This window comes from Camelus dromedarius, chromosome 33 (assembly GCF_036321535.1).
Source record: "Camelus dromedarius isolate mCamDro1 chromosome 33, mCamDro1.pat, whole genome shotgun sequence".
Taxonomy (NCBI): Eukaryota; Metazoa; Chordata; class Mammalia; order Artiodactyla; family Camelidae; genus Camelus; species Camelus dromedarius.
The window spans coordinates 15,761,241-15,782,414 of NC_087468.1; the positions used below are offsets into that span (position 1 = coordinate 15,761,241).

General features: G+C 42.4%; 1 protein-coding gene across 1 annotated transcript in view; it reads right to left on the reverse strand.

Annotated features, from left to right (window-relative positions):
- DNAH6 (dynein axonemal heavy chain 6) overlaps positions 1-19,446 on the reverse strand; it is a 150,304-nt gene extending 130,858 nt beyond the window's left edge. Inside the window, exons 1-10 of the mRNA XM_031441370.2 lie at positions 19,223-19,446; positions 17,738-17,978; positions 13,699-13,875; positions 10,182-10,438; positions 7,152-7,419; positions 4,384-4,518; positions 4,178-4,298; positions 3,386-3,503; positions 1,963-2,131; positions 965-1,081 (exon numbers count right to left, since the gene is read on the reverse strand). Coding sequence (XP_031297230.2) covers positions 965-1,081; positions 1,963-2,131; positions 3,386-3,503; positions 4,178-4,298; positions 4,384-4,518; positions 7,152-7,419; positions 10,182-10,438; positions 13,699-13,875; positions 17,738-17,962 — 1,587 coding nt within the window. The 5' untranslated portion in view covers positions 17,963-17,978; positions 19,223-19,446. The remainder of the gene's footprint in view (positions 1-964; positions 1,082-1,962; positions 2,132-3,385; positions 3,504-4,177; positions 4,299-4,383; positions 4,519-7,151; positions 7,420-10,181; positions 10,439-13,698; positions 13,876-17,737; positions 17,979-19,222) is intronic.
- Between the last annotated feature and the right edge of the window lie 1,728 nt (positions 19,447-21,174).

A 21,174-nucleotide genomic window follows, 5' to 3' on the forward strand; every position in this document is an offset into this window, starting at 1 on the left:
CCAGGGTAGACCCGACAGAATGAAGTGAAAGTCCTGAAAAGAGGGATGGGGCCCTTCTCAAAGGAGATTCTCCAGCTGGTTGTAGAGAAGCCAACACCACACTGCAGACCACGCACAGAACTGGTCGCGTGGAAGGAACTGCGGGTGGTTTCTAGGATCTAAGTGTGGTCCCTAGCTGACTTCCCTCAAGAAACTGGGGACTTCAGTCCTATAGCTGCTTAGAGATGAACTTTTTTTTTCTTTTTAACCAAGTATTGTCAGTTTACAACGTTGTGTCCATTTCTGGTGCACAGTATAATGTCTTGGTCATACACATACGTACATGTATTCATTTTCATATTTTTTTCATTATAGGTTATTGCAAGATATTGAATACAGTTCTGTGTGCCATAAGAGATGAGCTTTTTCAACAACCTGGGGTAGCTTAAAAGTAGATCCTTCTCCAGTCGAGCCTCTGAGGATACTTCAGCCCAGCCAATCCCTGAAGGGCAGGCTGGAGAGGCACTAAATTCCTGACCCACAGACACCGAGGTAATAAATGGCTGTTGTTTTAAGCCGCCAAATTTGAGATAATTTGCTAAACAGCAACAGACAACTAAAACCACAAAATTCTCTTACACGCAACACACTTAAAAAAATTTCAAACGTGGTATCTACAACAGAGTGATTTCTTGAATTCTTATGGGAGGGGTGCCGAGAGTCAATTCCAAATTTTGTGTAGGGTGTGCTCTTTTGATGGTGTACCCCACCCAGCCCCCAGTCCGTCTCCCAGTAAAGAAAATGCGCTAAACGTTCGGAGACTTTTCACATGGAAGTCCTGCTGTGCACAGGACAGTGCTCTTTCTCTTACGATCATTTTGAAGAAAGGACAGCAGCGATCCTGCCAACCATTTGACAGTAGAACAGTAGGTTTGTTTTCCGGAAAGGTACTTACACGTGAATGCTGTCTGAGCAAAGCACATACCAGAAAGTCTTCCAGAGAAGGCTCGAAGAACAGCGACCGGACGGTCAAAATCAGCTCCGTGAGAAACATGGGGATGAGGGACTCGTCCTCTTCCTGTCTCTCCAACACAGGGGGCCCCTGCAACAAGCACACGTGCAGTGTTGTAAGTCCCGAGGTATGAAACACGAACACCTGTGCTACAAAGTGCACGTGAACTTCAGCTCACACAAGTAGCTGATTTTGCAGCATCGGCATGTCTTTCAAAGACTATTACCGTGAAAATGCAAAGTAAAGGCAAAGATTGAAAGACCAGCCAACAGTGTAACAGACTTCTCTACGTGTGAAAACACTAGCATCAAAGTGGAAAGGCGAACGACAAACTGGAAAAAACCTATCAGTAACGTCTAGAGACAAGACTGATAACGTTAAAACACAAACACACGATACAGTCAATAGAAAAACCGGTCAAATTTGTACTATTTCATTTCAAACTCAGAGTCTCAGGTTACTCTGTGTTTCTAAGATCAACATCCTCCCGAGGGCCTGGCTTCTTCACGCCTCTAAACCACTGTTACGCTCTCTCATTTATACCACCTTCCCTGCTTCTCTCTGCCAGTTCATGCCCACGGTGGCCCCCAAACTATACGCTTCTTGGGGGCAAGTATTCTACGCTCTTCGTCACCATATACCCAACACCCAGCACAGGGATTGGTACACAGCAGATACTTAAGGAACGTTTGTTGAGTGAACACATGAGTAACCTTTAGCAAATGCCTACGAGAGAGACCGCAGGATTCATTCAGGATGGTGGATGCTTCCTCTGTTTTCAGAGACTTGCTGACATGCTGCTTTCCCTTCTGCTATTTCAGGTGTGTGGTAGACTCTGATTACACTGCAGAACCCTCTAAGCATTTCTCCTGCTTTTCCAGTCCTCAGAAAACAGCATCGTTCATAGTGCACAGTCAGCACTCCTCAATAAAGGCGGACCCACGAGTTTTCTTAATTGTGTCTCAATATACCTTTTTATCAGCGACCTCAAGTTTCTCTTCTGTAATCCATTTCTGAATGGTATCTGCTGACGGTGTTCGTTTTAGCTTGTCAGTGAGGTAGTTCAAAAGAGAGCTGGCAGAATTCACCGTTAACACGTGCATTGTGTTCTCAATTAGATAGTCGTTTAGACGGATAAAGCTTGAAAAGAAAAAAAAATACAGCTTCAGTTTTCTATAATCACTACATATTTTTGAAAGCAACTCGAAAGCATTTGAATTTTCACATATCCTAGTTTCTCTTTGAATTTCCATTTATATTACAGATCAGAGACTTACTGTCCGGGAGAGTTGTTCTTGGACAACCTTCATTTTAAAACACAAATATACTCAAATATACATCATCGTTTTAGCTGGGTGTTCTAACCATTTAATAGGATATTTAATGAGCAATACAGTTGTTATGAAAAAAGCACATAACTTATCTAGCCAAAAGGGTCATACGATTCTTTAAAAAGATGTTTAAAGAATAAATCAGTAAATACATAAATTCTAATGGTAAAGGTATGAAATCACTCCCATTGAATAAATGCTGTTTGACAGCAACCGCTGACCCCAAGATGAAAATTTTCTGTTTTCCTACTTGAGTGCTTAGAATGCAGACGGAGTAAGCAAGGCATCTGGAATGACTTTATTCTGCTTACACAGAGGCCTCTAGCCTATGATGGTGGCCTCAGGGACCGCTTCACTGCCTTCTGTTGCAATATAAACATTATTATCAGATGATCTCGCATATAAACTGGGGCACAATTAAAATTTATTCAATAGACAGTTGTGAAAACTGGACTAAGTTGGCATGGAGTCACAATCACCAGTGTTTTATAGTCACATACAACTTTTCAGGTAGTATTTGCTGATTCTGTGTGCAAGAGTGATTTGCAGTGATTGAGTTTTCAGAATGATGTGAAATCCAAACTCTGGAACAACTGCAAGATCCAGCTGGGTAGGCAGGTGGAGGTCCCCTGGAGGGGTGGTCATGGAAGGCAGACTCTCCTCTCCAGTCTCCTGGTGGCAAAACCCACCTCTTGAAGTGAGTAGAACTTTTGTGGCCACGCGGCTGCCTGTAGTTCTTTAGGGACCAAACAGGCGGAACAGGTCCTCCAGGCCCACGAATCTCTGGGCCTGACTTCTCCTTACTACAGCCTGCCCTGTGCTCCCGGCTGGGCTAGAGGGAAACAAAGCTTGGTGATCAGAGAGGCGCTCTTGGCCTTGGACATGCCCCCCCCCCCCCGGTGGTAGCTGGAGGGGTGGGCTTCTGGGGCCTGCATTCAGGTTCCAGCGTCCCCCACATCCCTCGTCACTATTAGCGAATCCTGTGATGAAGCCTCTAACTTGTAACGAAACGTGAGAAGGATGAATGCTCTGGTTTTTCTTGAAAGAAAGAATCACCCCTTACCATGTCAGCCGCAGGCAGTGGTGCCTTTTGCTGGCCTGTTCCGTGTACGTCATTTTCTCTGTGTCTCCAGGAGCAGAAAACTCAATGAGACTTCCACTCCCTGGTATTTTACCATAACCTAAGAGCAACAGAAGGCACAGAGATAAGAACTCTTGTGTAAAAACCCCGTTCCTTTTAATATGGCTCAAGAGACAAGTAAAATTCAAAAATGACTAAACGCTTTGGTTTAGGAGATATTTCAAACTCCAGGAAACAGGCCAGTTATCCCCAAGAATTCCACATCAAAGCATTTCAACTCAACTGCAGACTAGACAGCTTATTAACATCCTCTTTAAGAGGATCTGATCTTTGTCGCATGCCACCTCTTTCTAGGAACACATTTACCCTCCTTTTCAGCCTGCAAAATGTTATCCTTCAGATATCCTGCAGCTGGGGCCAATCCTGAGCTCCATCCAGCCCCTTAATTTTAACAAAACTACCGTCTGTACCAGTGGGTTGGACTTATGTTTAAACAGAGAGGCCCTGAGTTCACTGTAGAATGCACATGAGAGAAAGGTTCTGTAAGCAGCTGAGAAATACTATACACAAGCAGGGATAATGCAGGGAAGATGCGGTGTTTACTGTTTTTTCCTCCCTCTACGATGCACATCGGACCTGTCATCCATCAAGTGCAAGTTCAGAAGAATTGAAACCTAGGGTCAAGATTTAAACTTCAGGAAAGTAGCATGACCAAGAGTTCCTGTTTCAGAAAGCCACCACTTCAGATCTACTGAAGTTCTGCCCCCTTCATACCCTCAGCATATTCACGTGCACAGTCGTCAGGAACAAATCCTGCAGCACGCAGAGCAACTCGACAGGCCTTCCTCACCACATCTTTGGCCTCGTTTCGAAATTCTTCTAGACGCTCTGTCACCTAGACATTGGCGAATATGTATCAATAGTGCCATCAAAGTATTAACAGGAAACAAATCTTGAAACTTACACACAAGAGTCCTCACCTCTTCCAGCTTTAGGACTTGTGCGGTTTTAAATTCTTCCAGGGTGTAGGTGTGACACTTTTCAATATAACAAAGTCCCATAAAACTCAAATGATAACATAATTCATTTATTTTGAGAAGAGCCGGTCGCAAATTCTGAATGAAAATAGAAATTTATCATTATTTAGTTAAAAAAAAAAAAGCTCAAACCCTTCTTTTTCAAGTATAAAAATATTTGGAAAGCAAGAATGGCAATTAAGGGAAATGAACAGCTCTTTATGTCAACTCCAGTTACTACTACAAAGTGCATACATTGAAAAAGGACACTTCTGAAATTTTGCTCTACAAGTATTCCCTGATCAGATTTAATTTGTCTGAACCCTTTCTTTTCCTTTTGAATACATGTCTTTTAGCTATGAAACGGAGGGCAAGTAACAGAGGATTGGACAGTATCTTAAATTTCACTAGGTTTGGCTAAAGCTACTGATTCTCAGTGTTAGCTTAGAACTTTACAATGTCCAGTCACCATGTAATGGAGGGGCCCGTCTATTAAGCTAAGAGGCTACGATCTGGAAAGAAAATCTGGTCACTATTAAGAACCTATCTTGCAACGTGGGCTGGGAGAATGAGTGGGAAGTATTTGTGGAATTACGCCACGTAATACTAACTTCGTCTTCCTCTATGCCACCGTCACAAATCGGAGTCCTAGGTGTTGGTTTTCAAAGCACACGTTCCAAGGCCAGTCACCCTTGCTTCTCAATCTAATCAATGGAGGCGCCGTTACATTATATAAGAAAGTTAACTTTATTCATATGTGACCCTGGCTTAAGTTTTATATACAGCACACTCTTGGACTCTTTTCTAGGAGTTTCCAAAACAGGACAAGCAATAGCCATTCAGACTGACATGAAACAGTGCTTTAATTATTTATTCTAAGTACAGATAAAGGGAAGTTCTAATCAGCAGAGTCCCCCATGAAGAGACGCATGATGATGTAAACAGATGCAGAACAAGCATCTGACAGACTCATCGTGGCTTTGTGATAAGAACATTCAACAAACTAGGAACAGAAAGCAACCTCCTCTTCACGTCAGACTTTAATGTGAAGGACTGAAAGCTTTCCCACTCAAATCAGGAACAAGGCAAGGATTTCTGCTCTTGTACCTTCCGTTCAGAGGGTTCTAGCCGGGGGACTTAGGCAAGAAAATTAAACAAGGGTCATCCAGATGATAAAGGAGGAGTAACACCGTATCTGCACCTACTTGCTGATGGCATATTCTTGTTCGTAGATTATCCTAAGGAATACACAAACACATGCACAACAACCACACTGCCAGAGTCCACGATAAATTCTACAAGGTTGCAGGAAACAAGTTCAATACACCAAAGTCAACTGTATTGCTACCTAGAACATACATAAACTACTTATATATATATTTATACATTTAAAATTTATATATATTCTATATATATATATATATAGCAGACTATGTATGTGATTAAAATGATGAGAACTTTCTGGTCTCTTAGGGCTGCATTAAAGAGAAGATGTTGTCAAGGCCAAAGGACTACCGGGATGGATGGCAGGCAGAGAGAATGGCGGCTCCCAGCACATGAGAGAACAAGTGTTGAGAATGGACAGAGGGAATTTCAGAGACTAATGCAGGGAGAACTATTTTACTTACCTAGTAATAAATTTGTAAACTGTATCCTGTCCAAGACACGATAAAAGATGAGGAGCAGTAAAAAGGTAGTAAAGTAGGTTCAAATGATTGACAGACCCTGAATGAAGTCAGAGGTCTAGGGGTTGAGTTTGATACCGGGAAGGATGAGAATGGTTCCTGCAGCTCAGAATGCCTGATGGAATGGAGGGCCTGAGGTGGTGCACCTTACACACCTGCCTTGCACTCATATCTATGCTAGCCGTGTTCCTTCAATGTGCTTTTTATGATACGACTGATGTCTTGATAATGATCTTTCAGATTACCATATGCAAAGTGAAGGAAATGATCAGTAAAAAGCAAACTTGAGGCTTCTGATTTGAGAGGGTGGTGACTCAGTGTCATAAAAATAAGACAGCTGAGAACTCTGACAAGAATGGTGATGGCAGTTGATTCCCAGGAGCCAAGGAGAAAACTTCTACTGAAAGTGGAAATGCAAGGAGTGGGCACAGATTTTAAATATGGCCACACACCCTTCGACAGTCCTTTTTCCATGATTACCCCCTCCTCCAAAGAGTAAAAATTTCCCTACTGTTGGAATCCACAGCAGAGAGGAAAACATATGATATGTTGGGAGGTACTGGTCCATGAAAAAAAGCCCCCAAATTATTTTGGACTATAAAGTCCAGAGTGTCTCAGAGATGAGAAGAAGTAATAGGAGTTGCCAGACTGCTCTGTTCAAAAGGATGCACAGGGGAATGGGAACAGCTCAGTGGTAGAGTGCACACTTAGCACACACGAGGTCCTGGGTTCAATCCCCAGTACCTCCATTAAAAAAAAAAAAGGATATACAACTTTTCTGATCAACAATAAAGAGGGTCATAAATCCAAACCTCTCAGGCTGCTTCTAATTTAAGGGGACCTGTGCAACAATCTTGTTATACTTTTATATTTTGCAACCCTAGTTAAAATGTAGAAACACACTAGACTGCCCAGAATCTTAAATGGCAGACAGGATAAAAACTGTGAATTCTCTTAAAAGGTGAATTATTCTATTTCAGGGAGTTTATAGCAACACTTTGTTCTTCTGTGAATAATTCTTTTAAAATAGGATTAATAAATACGTACATGATTAACAATGAACAAATCTTTTTGTAGAGATTTTCGACATTCGGTGATTTTTTTGGAACGGACATTCTTCTTCCACACGTTAAAAGCCTTCCATTTCCGGAAAAGTGAGAATATGGGAATCTTAGTGAGTTCTCTGTGATACAGGTATTCCTGTTCCCATCGACCAGTTTCAATAAATTCAACGTCGTCATTATGAACATGAGTTACTGCCTTTTTGCTAATAGTATAGTAGTCATTTTTATTAATGTTCTCGTAATTTACAACCCTATGAACAAACAAAAATTGGGGCAAGTGAATACAATATTCACTACAAAATTAAGCAATTGCATTACTTTTTTGTTTCAAAAAGATAAAACGTTTCTGGGAAACAAATATTTTAAAGTTTAAAAAATCTTAACAACTGCCTTTAGACTGAATAAATTATTCAAGAAAAGAAAGGGGAGCTAATTTTTTAACCCCAGTTGGACTTACGATAGCTCTTAAGGCTTTCACATTTTTGGCAATATGCTGGATGGTTTCAGTTATGTGATTTTTTTTTTTTACAAAAACAATTATGGATTTTAAAACATAATAGCCCTATAGGGAAGCTACCTGGAAATAAGTTTTTATTTATCACTGACTCTTTGGAAACTATTCAATAATAGTGTAAAAGAGCTTTACACTACCCAGTTTGACAGAATTATGAGAAAGATTAAAGCAAGAAAATATGAACTAGATAAGGTCAGAATCAAAACCTAGATTGAAAAAAGACAAATGAACTTATTCACAAAACAGAAACAGACTCACAGACATAGAAAACACACTTATGGTTACCAGTGGGGGAAGGGGGTGGGCAGGGATAAGCTGGGAGTTCGAGATTTGCAGATACTGACTGATACATATAACATAGATAAACAAGTTTATACTGTATAGCACAGGGAAATATATTCAGTATCTTGCAGTAGCTTACAGTGAAAAAGAATATGAAAATGAATATATGTATGTTCATGTATGGCTGAAGAATTGTGCTGTACACCAGAAATTGACACAACATTCTAAACCGACTATACCTCAATAAAAAAAAACAGAAACAAAGTAACACAAGCTATTCGTCTCATCTTAAAAAAAACAAAAAACAAAACAAAACAAAAAGCTCACCCTTGATCTCAATTCTCCCTTCATCTGCCACCCTGCTTCTCCTCTGTCTTCAGCATCCCCAAGGTAGTATGTCTAAATCCAAACTTGTGTTTTTCCCTGAAGAATGTTCCATCCAACCTTCTGTACCTTAGTTAATAGGAACTCCACCCTTCCTCTTGCTCAGTCAAATGGATCCTTGAAGTCATCCTGGGCACCTCTCTGGCTGTCCATCTCGTATCCAATCCATAAAAACATCCCGTTGGCTTAGCCTCCAAATTATTTCCAGGATCTGACCCTCTTCTCACCACCTCCACCACCACCACCTGGTCCACCTCTCACCTGAACGGGCTTCTCACTGATCTTCCCATTCCAATGTTGCTCCTCAAAAGTCTCTACACAGCAACCAGAGAGGTCCTCTTCCGAATGTCATACAGATCCCGGCATTTCTCTGTTCAAAATCCTTCCTTGGTTCTCCGTTTTTCTCACACTAAACGTTCATGTTTTTATGACAGTTGGTGAGGCCCGCCATGGCCTGTCCTCTCAGTCACTCTATAGCAGTCACACCCGCCTCCTGTTGGCTTCTTGAACATGCCCGGTGTGTCCCTGTCTTGGGGTGTTCGTGTTCACGTCCCTGCTGTCTGGAATGCTCTTCTGCCCTCTCCCCATCAGCATGCAGTTCACTCCTCCTTCAAGTCTCTGCCCCAACGCCAGCTTCTCAGCGGGGCTCACCTTGACCACCCCAGTTTATACACCACCGCTTTCCCACCCCTCCCAACCCCTTTTGTTCCACTCCTACTTCTCCTGTAATACCTAGCACACTCCATATAACTTACTTCCGTATTGTATTTATTATCGTCTCCCTCTGCTAAAATGTAAGCTCCCCGAGGGCAGCAATTTTAATTAAAAATTTTAACTAATACATTTCTAGCACCTAGAAGCACTCATGCTACAGAGTGGGTGCTCAGTACATTCTGCTGAATGGTTGGATTTCCCTAAGCATCTCTGTTCCTTCTAGAAACGATTTTCCACTCGTGTTAAGCTCTTTCAGATCTATCATTTACATCTTTGCTTCAAAGGTTTTTCTTCTCTCCTCATTTTTCCCCAGCAAGAGAGCTGTTTTCAGTGTTATCTGACTCGATCAAAACTACAGCAATGAGTAAGGGAGAACAAGAGAATTCCTAGAAGGAACTTCTGTCTTCCTGCACAGCAGAGAAGTGGGACAGGAGCTCAGAGAATTTGGTGGCAAAGCTCAACTGCAATCACCTTCAAGAAAAGACCGTCTTAACACCTGTAGTCAACCCAGCGGAGCAGCCCTAGAGGAAAGTCAGTCTCATCTCTAAGTCTGACCACCTGTTGTGCTGAACCTTAAAGCAACTGGCAGACTCACATTTGGGCGACTCTTCAAGTTATTTCAACAACGAATGTATTTTTACCAACAACAGAGAGTATATGTGAGTGCGTGTATATGCATATGCGTATTATTAATCTATATATATAACCTAAGTAATCACTCATTTAATTGTTTAAAAAACCCTTATTTCTAATCTAAGGAAAGCTGAAATGATATGTAAAAAAATTATGCATCATCTTTTATACCTTGCCATCTTCTTTTCTCAGTGATCACTGAGATGTCCAAAACATGTTCGTAATACTTATTAAAAATAAATGACATTGCATAATATAAACATATAAGAAGCACCACAGTGTACTACTTCATAAAATGTCTATAAATAAAGATAAACAAAAAAATACACAAAACCGTTGTGATTAAGATTCATTTGTCATTGGATAACACCCCAAATTATATTTTATCATATTTATCATTAATACTCATAGTAATTATGGATAACATTTGCGATCCTATTTGTAACTTTCACTGTTGAATAAATTGCTTCGTAAACGAGAACTCACTTCAGGTTATACGTGTCATATTCAATGGACGATCTTGGCACCGCAGAGATCATGTAAAGAAAGCCGATGTGCTCATTTTCACGTATTATTTTAATGATTTGCAAGGGATTTTGAATGTTGGCTTTAATGACTTCCTCCCGGTCGTGGAAGTGGTACTCAGGGTAAGCTGAGGCACTGGTCTCATAAAGGCCTCTTCTGCCAATGCTGGTACGTGGCAGTTTAGACGGAGAGGGTAAGAATGTCTCAGCAGTAGGCCACTGGATCGAAACAAAGTCAATTTTGTGAAAAATGAGTTTTTTTGGGGGGAAAAAGGAGCTAGGTGTAAGAGACAAAATAATAACCCCTAGGACTAATGACCACACTGCCCGAGATGTCTAGGCCTCAAAGGCAAGCACTTCTGAACTGAAAATTTTCACACCCTTGTTGGGCACGGACATATTCCTTCTCAGCACCCCTGCCCACCCCCACTCCCAGTGGTGCCTCCCACGCCTCCTCCTCTCCCTCCACTCAGTCTTCATTACATCAAATATTACCAGCCCCCTGGTGCCTGTGGGGGGGCCGCCACCCTCCTTGCTCAGTTGCTCTGCACCTCCCCTGACTCTGGCCTCGCCCCTCAACTCCCTCACTTGGTTCTGACAACCTCGATGCTTTTCAGTGAGTGACACCTTGGACAGCTGTCAGCATAACTCACACTAAACTAGTTTTCAGCGAATGGCAGGGGCTGCTGTACTGAGCACTGGGGATCAGTATGTACGAGCCATGGAGACGCATGTATGTTACTCACTTGTAACTGCCTGTTCTGGAGACAGTGCTGCTGACACTTAAGTGTGCCTGTGAATCGCCTGGGCATCCGGTTAAAATGCAGATTCTGTCAGTCAGGCTGGGGCGGAGCCTGAGATTCTGCATGTCTCACCTGCTCCAGGAGATGCGGATGCCGCTGGCCCGGGGACCACACCTGGAGCCCCAAGGCTAGGTCCCCACCATGTTCACACACTTGAGCTTTGCTGGAACCCCTGGGTCCCACTGTCTGCTCTCAGTGCCACTCACACTCCGCTGCTCCCCCACAGACTCTGGGCAGCATCACACACATCCTCTCCCCCTGGGGAGGAGGCTGGTAACTGTGCTAGAGGAAACACGGCGTTAACTCCCAAGGGCCCTCCCTGCGTCTCTCTGACACAACAGATGTAGCCGGCCTGAAGACAACAGAATCACCACTGCAGACCTGCTTTGATGAGTAACTGAGGAACATCCATAAATGACATCTTCCCTGCCTATCAGCACAGTTAGCGGGGTCTGCTGTTTCTATAAGAGTTACTGCCCTAAGCTCTGTGCAATGACTGCCCTAGAGGGTTTGGATTCATAAGGGTCATTACCCTCCATTTCCGATTAAATACTCTGTTGAATAAGACTTTCAGAAACGAATTCTGGAAAGTTCAGAGCTAAAGGAAATAAATCTTCCAACTCAAAAAATAAAATGTGTTTCTTTCATTTATTGGCTGGGGACAGCAGCAAAGACACTGTTCCCTTATGTAAAAGAAGAGGCCAAACCAGGGGCCAGAACCAGAGAAAACACACATTGCTTGGTCCCAGTGTTTCAACAAGAGCTGCAGTCAACTTTCTTACGAGGCCCAAGTATTCCTACTTTAACAGGAAGTACATTTATTTCCTTTATTTTATCCCGTGAAAAGCTGGGCTGCATTCTGGGTGAGAGTTCTTCAACAACAGGCCGATGTACTTTCATCTTATTTCTAATTCTGTAACTCAGTGGGAAGATGTGACTCAACTTAAACAGTCACATACGTTCGGCTTCTGCAGGGGTTGGAGGGGAGGGAAATGAGGGAAGCATTTAATCGTAAGGTGTAGATCACCTGTGTACTTCCCTGTGGTGGACGCCCAGCTCAACTGATAAGTCAGTCTTCCTTCATTACTGGAAGTAAGGTTTCTAACTTCCTCTCTCCCTCCCTCAGCCTCCTTCCTCCCTTCCTTCCTTCCTTCCTTCTTCCCTCCCTCCCTCCCTTCCTTTCTTCCTTCCTTCTTCCTTCCCTCCCTTCCTTTCTTCCTTCCTTCTTCCTTCCCTCCCTCCCTTTCTTCCTTCCTTCCTTCCTTCTTCCCTCCCTCCCTCTCTTCATCTCCCAGGAAATCCTCATTGTTACATTTCCATTCTAAACTCATTCTGAGAAATCGATACCCAGAAAAACGACCCTCCTCTCAGAATAAACCCCCTTCTCCTCTCAAAGGGAACGTCCCTTTTCCTCCACATTTCCCTTCAATCCCTAAGTCTCTGTTGAATCCTTCACTTAATCACAGCTACAACCAAGCATAACCCATAACTTACTCCTTTTCAGCCGCTCCCTTCATCCCAGATGCGCACGCAATCTCCCCTCTAAATTCAAGCTCTTGAAACCCACATTATACCAAATGAGTTAAAGAGCAAGCAGATCTTTCACGACCCCACTTAAAATATCTCCTTCTTTCCTTCTACTTCACAGAAAGCAAATTAACTGAAGCCATACAATTTCATACAATTTATCATACGATGTTCTCTCGGAATGATCTCACCCAAACCCGACATGAGCCTCCCTCCAGCTGGCTCCTCAGGTCCACAGCTCCCCCACCTTATCTGCCTTATTGCCTCTCCACTCATGCCTCGGAGCTTAGCACCTTCCCTCGGGCAGCTTTTCTCGCACTGACCATCCCTGCTGGCCATCAGGGATAAGCACCCCTTCTATTCGGTTCTCCACTATTCTGGACTTTAAATGACCAATGAGAGAGCTCTTATCACATCCCACTGCGCTTGGGTGTTTGCTGTCCATCTGCCCACACCTCAGGATCCTAAAGTCCTCCAGGACAGAGCTTGTCCTCAACATGTCATTTCTAGCACTCTGGCCCAAAGCTTGACAGGCAGACGAGCACTGACATGTTTAACAAGCCTCTAAGGACCCTCTCAGTGAAAAGCTCGGAGAATTCTCAGCTCTGTTGGTATTTTTATTGTAGGTGTGTCCTCCACATTTCCTCCCACTTCGGTTCTTCTGTTTAATTATATCCAGGCATTCATGTAAAGCCAGGCCCTAGTGATTTCTCCCCAGAGCTCCAATTCACTTAGTCCCTGCAAGGCAATCCCCAGCCTACAGCTCTCACCAATGACATCGGTCATCCTTCTAACTGGTTCCACTTCTATTTTACTGCCCTTCATCAAGGTCTTCAAAGATTTGGAGAAATAGTGATGGAAATTTCATTAAAGTTATAATAACATCCAAAACACTATCATGTTTTCTTTTTACATGCTAGAGATTATCAGAAGACACTGTACAGACGCTGGAAGTTCTCCTTTACGATTTTATCCTACTGTCCAAGGTTTCCTTAAAGAGGAGTAACTGGGAAATACTGTGTTCTCTACATCCACTACGTTTCCTGATAGAAAACGACGTTGCCACTGTTCTTGTGAGTGAAAAGGCAAGTTAGCAACGCGACATGAAACTAAAACTAAAAGCATCAATTAAATACTTTAATATTCTACCTGCTTTTTCTTTTTCACAGAGTCTTCATGATCAAGAAACTGACCAAGAGATTTGGTAGCACGTCTTTCTTCAGTGCTTCCTGGAGGTTTTAAGACTCCAGAAGCAATTAATCGGCGTCGGTTCTGGTCATATATGTATTCCGGCTCCTTATGATCTTGGTAGACTTTTAGCACCGGCTGTGGGGAATAAAGAGACATGTTAATCTTTCTAACGTTAACGCGAACTTGTCTTGCTCTTCACTACCTTTCAACTCTCCCCCTGTTGGAAACCGATCACCTCTCTGGACTCACTTCCTATCCAAGCCACAGTCGTCATGGCAGCTCCCACCAACGAGAGATCTTATCACATCCTACTGTCTGTCCACGGCTTATTGCTTGACTAAGACTTTTCTACTTGGTTTCCACTAATTGTGTCCCTTAAGTACCAAGGAGCACACCTAAGGGGGAGGTTATGACAGAAGATGCTCAGAGGCATGAAGTCACATTCTCAGTGATTGTCCAGCACTCACCCCCCACATTCAGGACAACAGCTGCTGTAGGAAGGATCACACAGCCCTCCCACCTGACCCGAAAGTCATTAATCACTTCCCACCATAGCTGTAACGGATTGAAGACCACCAAGAAACCAAACCACCTGATTAAAAAATGGGCAGAGGATCTAAACAGACACTTTTCCAAAGAAGACATACAGATGGCCAACAGGCACATGGAAGATGCTCAACATCACTCATTACCAGGAAAATGCAAATCAAAACCACCACGAGATACCACCTCACACCTGTCAGAATGGCCGTTACCAACAAGATAACAAATAACAAGTTTTATTGAAGATGTGGACAACAGGGAACGCTGCTGGTGGGAATGTAGACTGGTGGCAGCCACTATGGAAAACAGTATGGAGATTCCTCAAAAAATCTTAAAAATAACTACTGTATGATCCAGCAATTCCACTTTTGGGTATTTATCTGAAGAAAAATGAAAACATTAATTTGGAAAGATACATGCATCCTATGTTCACTGCAGCATTACTTCCAATAGTCAAGATGTGGAGGCAACCTAAAAGCCCGCCAGTAGATGAATGGATCAAGAATGTGTATGCGTGTGTGTCTGTGTGTATATACATACACACACACACAAAAGGTTTTCTCTCTTTTTTCTTGTCTGAAGGCTGTGGCTAGGGTTTCCAATACTATGTTGAACAGAAGTGACAAGAGTGGGCATTCTTGTCTTGGTCCTGATCTTAGAGGAAAAGCTTTCAGCTTTTCCCTGTTGAGTATTACGTTAGCTGTGGGTTTGTCACATATGGCCTTTATTACATTGAGGTATGTTCCCTCTAGGTCCACTTTGTTGAGAATTTTTATCATAAATAGATGTTGACTTTTATCAAAAGCTTTTTCTGCATCTACTGAGATGATCATATGATTTTTTTTATCCTCTGTTTCATCAGTGTGGTGTATCTGTTGATTGATTTGTGGATTTTGAAGCATCCTTGCATTCCTGGAACAAATCCCACCTGATTATGGTGTGTGCTCCTTGCAATGTACTGTTGAATTCTGTCTGCTGATATTTTGTTGAGGATTTTTGCATCTATGTTTGTCAGGGATATTGGCCTGAAACTTCTTGTGGTGTCTTTGTCTGGTTTTGGCTTCAGGGTAATGCTGGCTTTATTAAATGAGTTTGAAAGAGTTCCCTCCTCTTCTATCTCTCAGAAGAGTTTGGGAAGGATTGGTACTAATTCTTCAGTGTTTGCTAAATTCACCGGTGAAGCCATCTGATTCTGGACTTCTGTTTGTTGGGAGACTTTTTAAATTGTTGCTTGAATCTCCTTAACTGCAATCAGTTTGTTCAAATTTTCTATGTCTTCATGATTCAGTCTTGGTTGCTTAGTTAATTCCTAGGTTAACCTTTTTTCATGTAACGTAACATGAAAATAAAAATAACAAATTAGCACACAGGGCCTTCAAGAATGTTCTCCTCCAAAAGGAATCAATACTTCAATTTGAGAAGTGATGGAATAGGGTTAATGTCCATAAGCCACGTGTATGGTTTTAAATACCTCAAAAACTGATAGGAAAAATTAATCTAATTTCAAAGTAGACAAAGGCTAGGAACAGAATCCACAAAGTAAGTAACATGTCTGCCAATGAATGAATGAAAAGGTACTTAACTTCATTAATAGTATGCAAATCACAACAACAACGTGGTGCCATTTTAACTCATCAATCTAGCAAAAGTCAAAGAACTGTCAGCAACAGTGTTGGCCAAGAGGCGGGTAAGGAGGCCCTCTTACACACTGTGGGTGGGGAGGCGAACCTTCCAGCACAATTGGGCAATAGTTTTCAAAATCAAAAAGGTACATATTCAAAGACCTATACGCCAATTCTGAAAATCTATCTTTACATGTCCAAAGGCAAGGCCATTCAATGCAGCATCATCTGCAACAGCAAAATAAAAATGACAACAAAGCAAAAGGGAAAAACCTGAACTCCCATTAGGAGGCCGATTAATGGGTGTTCTAGTACAGCACATCCAGGCAACAAAATACAGTGTGACTGTTAGAAAAGATACCTCTGTAGACAGACTGGAAAGATTTATATATGTTTAAGAGAAATAAGTACTTAGAAGATCAGTATGTAGTGTACACTCTTTCTTTAAAGCTATACATATTTATATACACATACACACATATATCTGAATATACATTTGAATAAATATATAAAATATGTATATTCATATTTTTGAATATATATTTGAATAAATAGATAAAATAGCCTGAAAGGCAATCACTAACAACAGTTTAATGTCTGAGGGTGGAAGTGAGAACTTCCACTTTTTACTTCACTGCTCTTGTACATGGATTTATAATTATCCAAGGGCATAAACGGATTCTTTTTTTTTTTTTTTTAATGGAAATACTGGGGATTGAACCCAGAACCTAGAGCAGGCTAAGTATGTGCTCTACCACTGAACTACATCCTCCTCCCTTGGATTCTTAAAATTAAGGATTTTCACCAAAGGGAGCCTTAACTCAAAAAGACACCTGCACCCCCATGTTCATAGCAGCACTATTTACAATAGCCAAGACATAGAAACAGCCTAAATGTCCATCAACAGATGACTGAATAAAGAAGTTGTGGTATATTTATACAATGGAATACTATTTAGCCTTAAAAATGATAAAATAATGCCATTTGCAGCAACATGGATGGCCCTGGAGAAGGTCATTCTAAGTGAAGTAAGCCAGAAACAGAAAGAAAAATACCATATAAGATCACTCATATGTGGAATCTAAAAAAAAAAAGACAAAATGAACTTATATATAAAACAGAAACAGACTCACAGAGATAGGTTACAGACTTGTGGTTGCCAGAGGAGAGGAAGGTGGGAAGGGATAAACTGAGAGTGAGATTTGCAGATAGTGACTGGTATATATAGAACAGATAAACCAGTTTATATTGTATAGCACAGGGAACTATATTCAATATCTTGTAGTAGCTTACAGTGAAAAAGAATATGAAAATGAATATACGTATATTCATGTACAACTGAAGAATTATGCTGTACACTAGAAATTGACACAACATTCTAAACTGACTATACCTCAGTAAAAAAAAAGTTAAGGATTTTCAGACATGTACAAAATTTGGGGGGACACTAGGCATTTACTTTGAAACTAATAAAACTATATAGCTATGGCTTTTGCTCTTACTGAAGTTCCCAGTATGAAATGGTACCCTAATACCTAAAAGAGCCTTACAACCTGCATAGTTAAGGCTGTATATTGTACATAATACTGGAGAGGATTTATCTGCTAGAAAACGTTGTTCACCACTGCATCCTACCACCTCAAACAGTGCTTAGGAACTCAATATTTTTTGAATAAGTAATTGTGTTTATAGCTTCATAAACAAGTCTTAACTTTCAGGTTTTCATTCCTTCTCTGCTAATTAAGAGTCGAGAAATTACTTCCATCTCCCAAAGCAATTTTTCAACCTCTTTGGTAGCCAAAAGTGGCTAAAATGCTGGTTTTCGAACTTACCAGAGGCTCTAGTTTTATTGGCTCCTGTCGTTTTCTTGTCCTCTCCTGAGCTCTTGTAGTGTGCTTAAATGTCAGGAACTGTGTGTCCTCTTCATTTTCTGTGGGTGTTGCAAAGCTCAGCCTTCCCTTTGCTTTTATACTATTCAGTCTTGTAAGCCTCGGGTTTTCCATCAGCTCTTCAATGTTTTTCAGGTCCAAGTCATTCTCTGAGGCACGAAAAGCCATCCTCACTCCTGGAGAGCTTAGGGTCAACAAAAGAAAAAATAAAAAGTACAGCAAAAGAACTGGGGAAGTGGGGTCAAGTGGAGGGGTTTTAAGAACCAGGGAGAGCTGAACTTGCTTATCCTCAAATAAAACCCATCAAAGTTACCCCATTCTTCCCAAACTGAGGACTTGAACCAGAGGAATGAAAATTAGGAACTATGCTTGGCCTTCTAGAAGCTCTGTAGCTGGCATAGGACCCAGGAATTTGCATGTCTAGCTAAAGCTCCTGGAAGCTGCTGCAGCTGTCTCTGATTTGGGGACCACACTGGTCCAGATTTGGAAGGATGAAGAGAAATACAATTATACTGAGATCAATGTTTCTCACACTTGAATATGCCAAGTATCTCCAGGGTGGGAGGCTGTTCAAAATGCAGGTAGTTCTAACCAGGCAATCTGAATCACACAGCCTAGGTACTCAGCAAAACCAAATAAAGGAAACAAACAAACAAACATAGGAGTTGAGGGCTAAATCAAAACAGTGTTTCTGGAGCTTTTATGTGCATGAGAATCATTTGAGGAGCTTATGAAAATGCAGACTCCGATTCATAACCTTTGAGTACCAAGGCCCTAGAACACTAGAACTACGAGCCTTTTGGAGTGGTCTTGGACCCTCACCACCACTCACCCTCCAGCCCCACCAGACGGATGGAAATACTTTCCTTTAAACAGTATTACAACACATGAGGTCTTGAGCCAGGTGTCAGCAGGTCCAGGTTTTAGTCTAGATCTGTGCTGGCCAGTTAAAACGTAAGGCATACCTCCTGTGCAATTTCAAATTTTCAAGTAACCGCATGTACACACAAAAAGAGGGAACAGGTGAAATTATTTTGAGTAATTAACTGAATAATTTTAACTTATCCAAAATAGTGTCACTTCGACATGGAGTCAGTATAAAATTTATTAATGCGATAGTTTATTTTTTGTTAACTACATCGTCAAAAACACAGTATTTCACCTTCAGGGCACACCTCAATCCAGGTTAGTGGCTACCATACTGACAGCGCAGGTCCATGTGTGAGCAGTTCGTGTGACATCTCCGACAAGCCCCTTGACATCTAGTCCTCACTTTCCTCTAAAACGCTAGGCTGATAATCGCCAAAATGCCTTTCCACTGACTTTCTCTATGTCTCTGAGCCTTTCCTTATGTGCTCCAGAAGCCGCGCTGAGACTCTGGCCGAGAAGTCGGAGCTCAGGCCCCCCGAGCCATTCCCGAAGACTCACCTAGTCAGGGGAGAGCAGCCACCGCCGCAGAGACAGAGCGAAGGCGAGTCCGGGAGCAGAAAGTTGTCGCCAAGCCGGGAATGTTTCCCGTTGCCTAGCAGTCAGCAGGCCTCCAGCGACGCGCACTGCGCCTGTGCGCGGTCCGTCGCCACGGCAACCCCTCAGCCAATAGCAGCTCTGGATCCAGGACTGTGGAGGGCAGTCGAGCCAATGAATGTCTCCGGAGAGCTTCCTACGTCGCTGGTTGGCGGGGAGGCCGCACTCCACCTGCCCAGCCCCTCCTCCGCGCAGGGACTTGAGCACCTGTTGGGCGGGCAGGCCGGGCAGCCGAGGGAGGTGGTTAGTTCTCGCTGTTACTTAGCTCATCAAGCGAGCTGCCCACGCTCAGTGTTCTTCCCTCCTCCCGCAGGAGTCTTTTCTGTTACTCCTCAACAGGCTTGAGATCATCTTGACGTTCGTTTTAATCGAAGTTTCTCTGGTTAGAAGAATCAAGTGTCTGTGTAGACAGACAGTTCGGGCCCCACTCTCCGAGAGAGCATCTCTGCCCCACCCACCGACCTCCTCCCGGGAGTGTCCTAAGAACGCAAGGAATGCGGGCTCTTCGTCCTCTCAATCCCCACCGTGTCCTTTCTACTAATGTTCTTTAGCACGAGGTCATATTACTTGGTCCTCGCGCCCTACTTACCAAAGCAAACCCTTGGTCTCATTGGGCACTTAGACCCACCTAATTATGTCCCTAAAGGACTGCTGCGAACGCTGTAAGGAGTCGACCCCTCCCACGCCCAGTGCAGGTTGCTTGCTGAAGATGCCTTATCCCAGTTAGCGATCAGAGGAAGCAGCCCTTTTACCTGCCCTGAGGAAATTTTCCACCAGATGGCAGAGTCCTGGTTTTCAACCACCCCTCCAAAATGACGTAATCACTGCTGAAACATTATTTCATTAACCCTTTTTGGTCACCCCCCCCCGCAACTTTTTTAACTTTGATATTTGTTTCTTGCCTTGAATGCCAAGTCCTGTGTGGAGTACTTCACATATCTTACTCACAACCCGAATTTTCTTTCAATCTTAACATATTCAGGTATGTTTTTTACGTGCTAAGGCATGACAGTACCTAGCAAGGTAGAGAATCCGATAACAGGGCTGGAACGGAGGTAACAGAGCACTTAATCCAACTACTCCCTCATTTGATTGATAAGAGAACTGAAACCTAGAGAGCGCGAGTGTTTTACTCCAGGTCGGGCACCTAGTCCCGGCAGAAATAAAGCTAGAATACAGATTTCCTACTCCTTAATCAGGAACTGGAAACAGCAAAGGAGAAACTTTAGAAACAATTCAGAAAAACCTCAAACATAGGCATAATAAATACTAATTCCCCAGAGATGAAAGGTACCCTCAGTTAATCAGAGCCAATAAAATACAAGCTAGTAATAAAAAAGAAATTCAAAACAACCCAATATACACCAAAGGATAAAATGATCATACATGCCATGTTAGACACACCCAAAAAATAAATTTCATTTCAGATGTGCAGTGAATGTTTTAATCTGTTCAAAGTTTCTGTAGTGGAGACGAGGCTACTGCTCCTCAGTCCAAGAATTGTCTTGTCAGTACATATACTGCTTTTGTATTGAGAGAAGTGAGTTATTTTTAAAATAGCACAAGGAAATATATAAGTGCATACAATGGAGGGACCGTGAACTTGACGGAGGCCAGGTGAATGGATCAGGAACACTGGTGGATTTAACCTTCAGTGAAAAGAAAAGACACCCTGTTTCTTGTGACGGGAAGGAAGGTGGGAGCTGATTAGGTAAATTGGTAGATTTGGGGCCAGATTTTTTCTGTTTTCTCCATGAAGCAGGAGGTAAGGTCAGGTGCTGAGAAAGATGGAGGTGGGAGTGGTCAGGCCCCAAACAATTCATGTGGGTATTGGGGGATAACTCACCTTTGGTCTT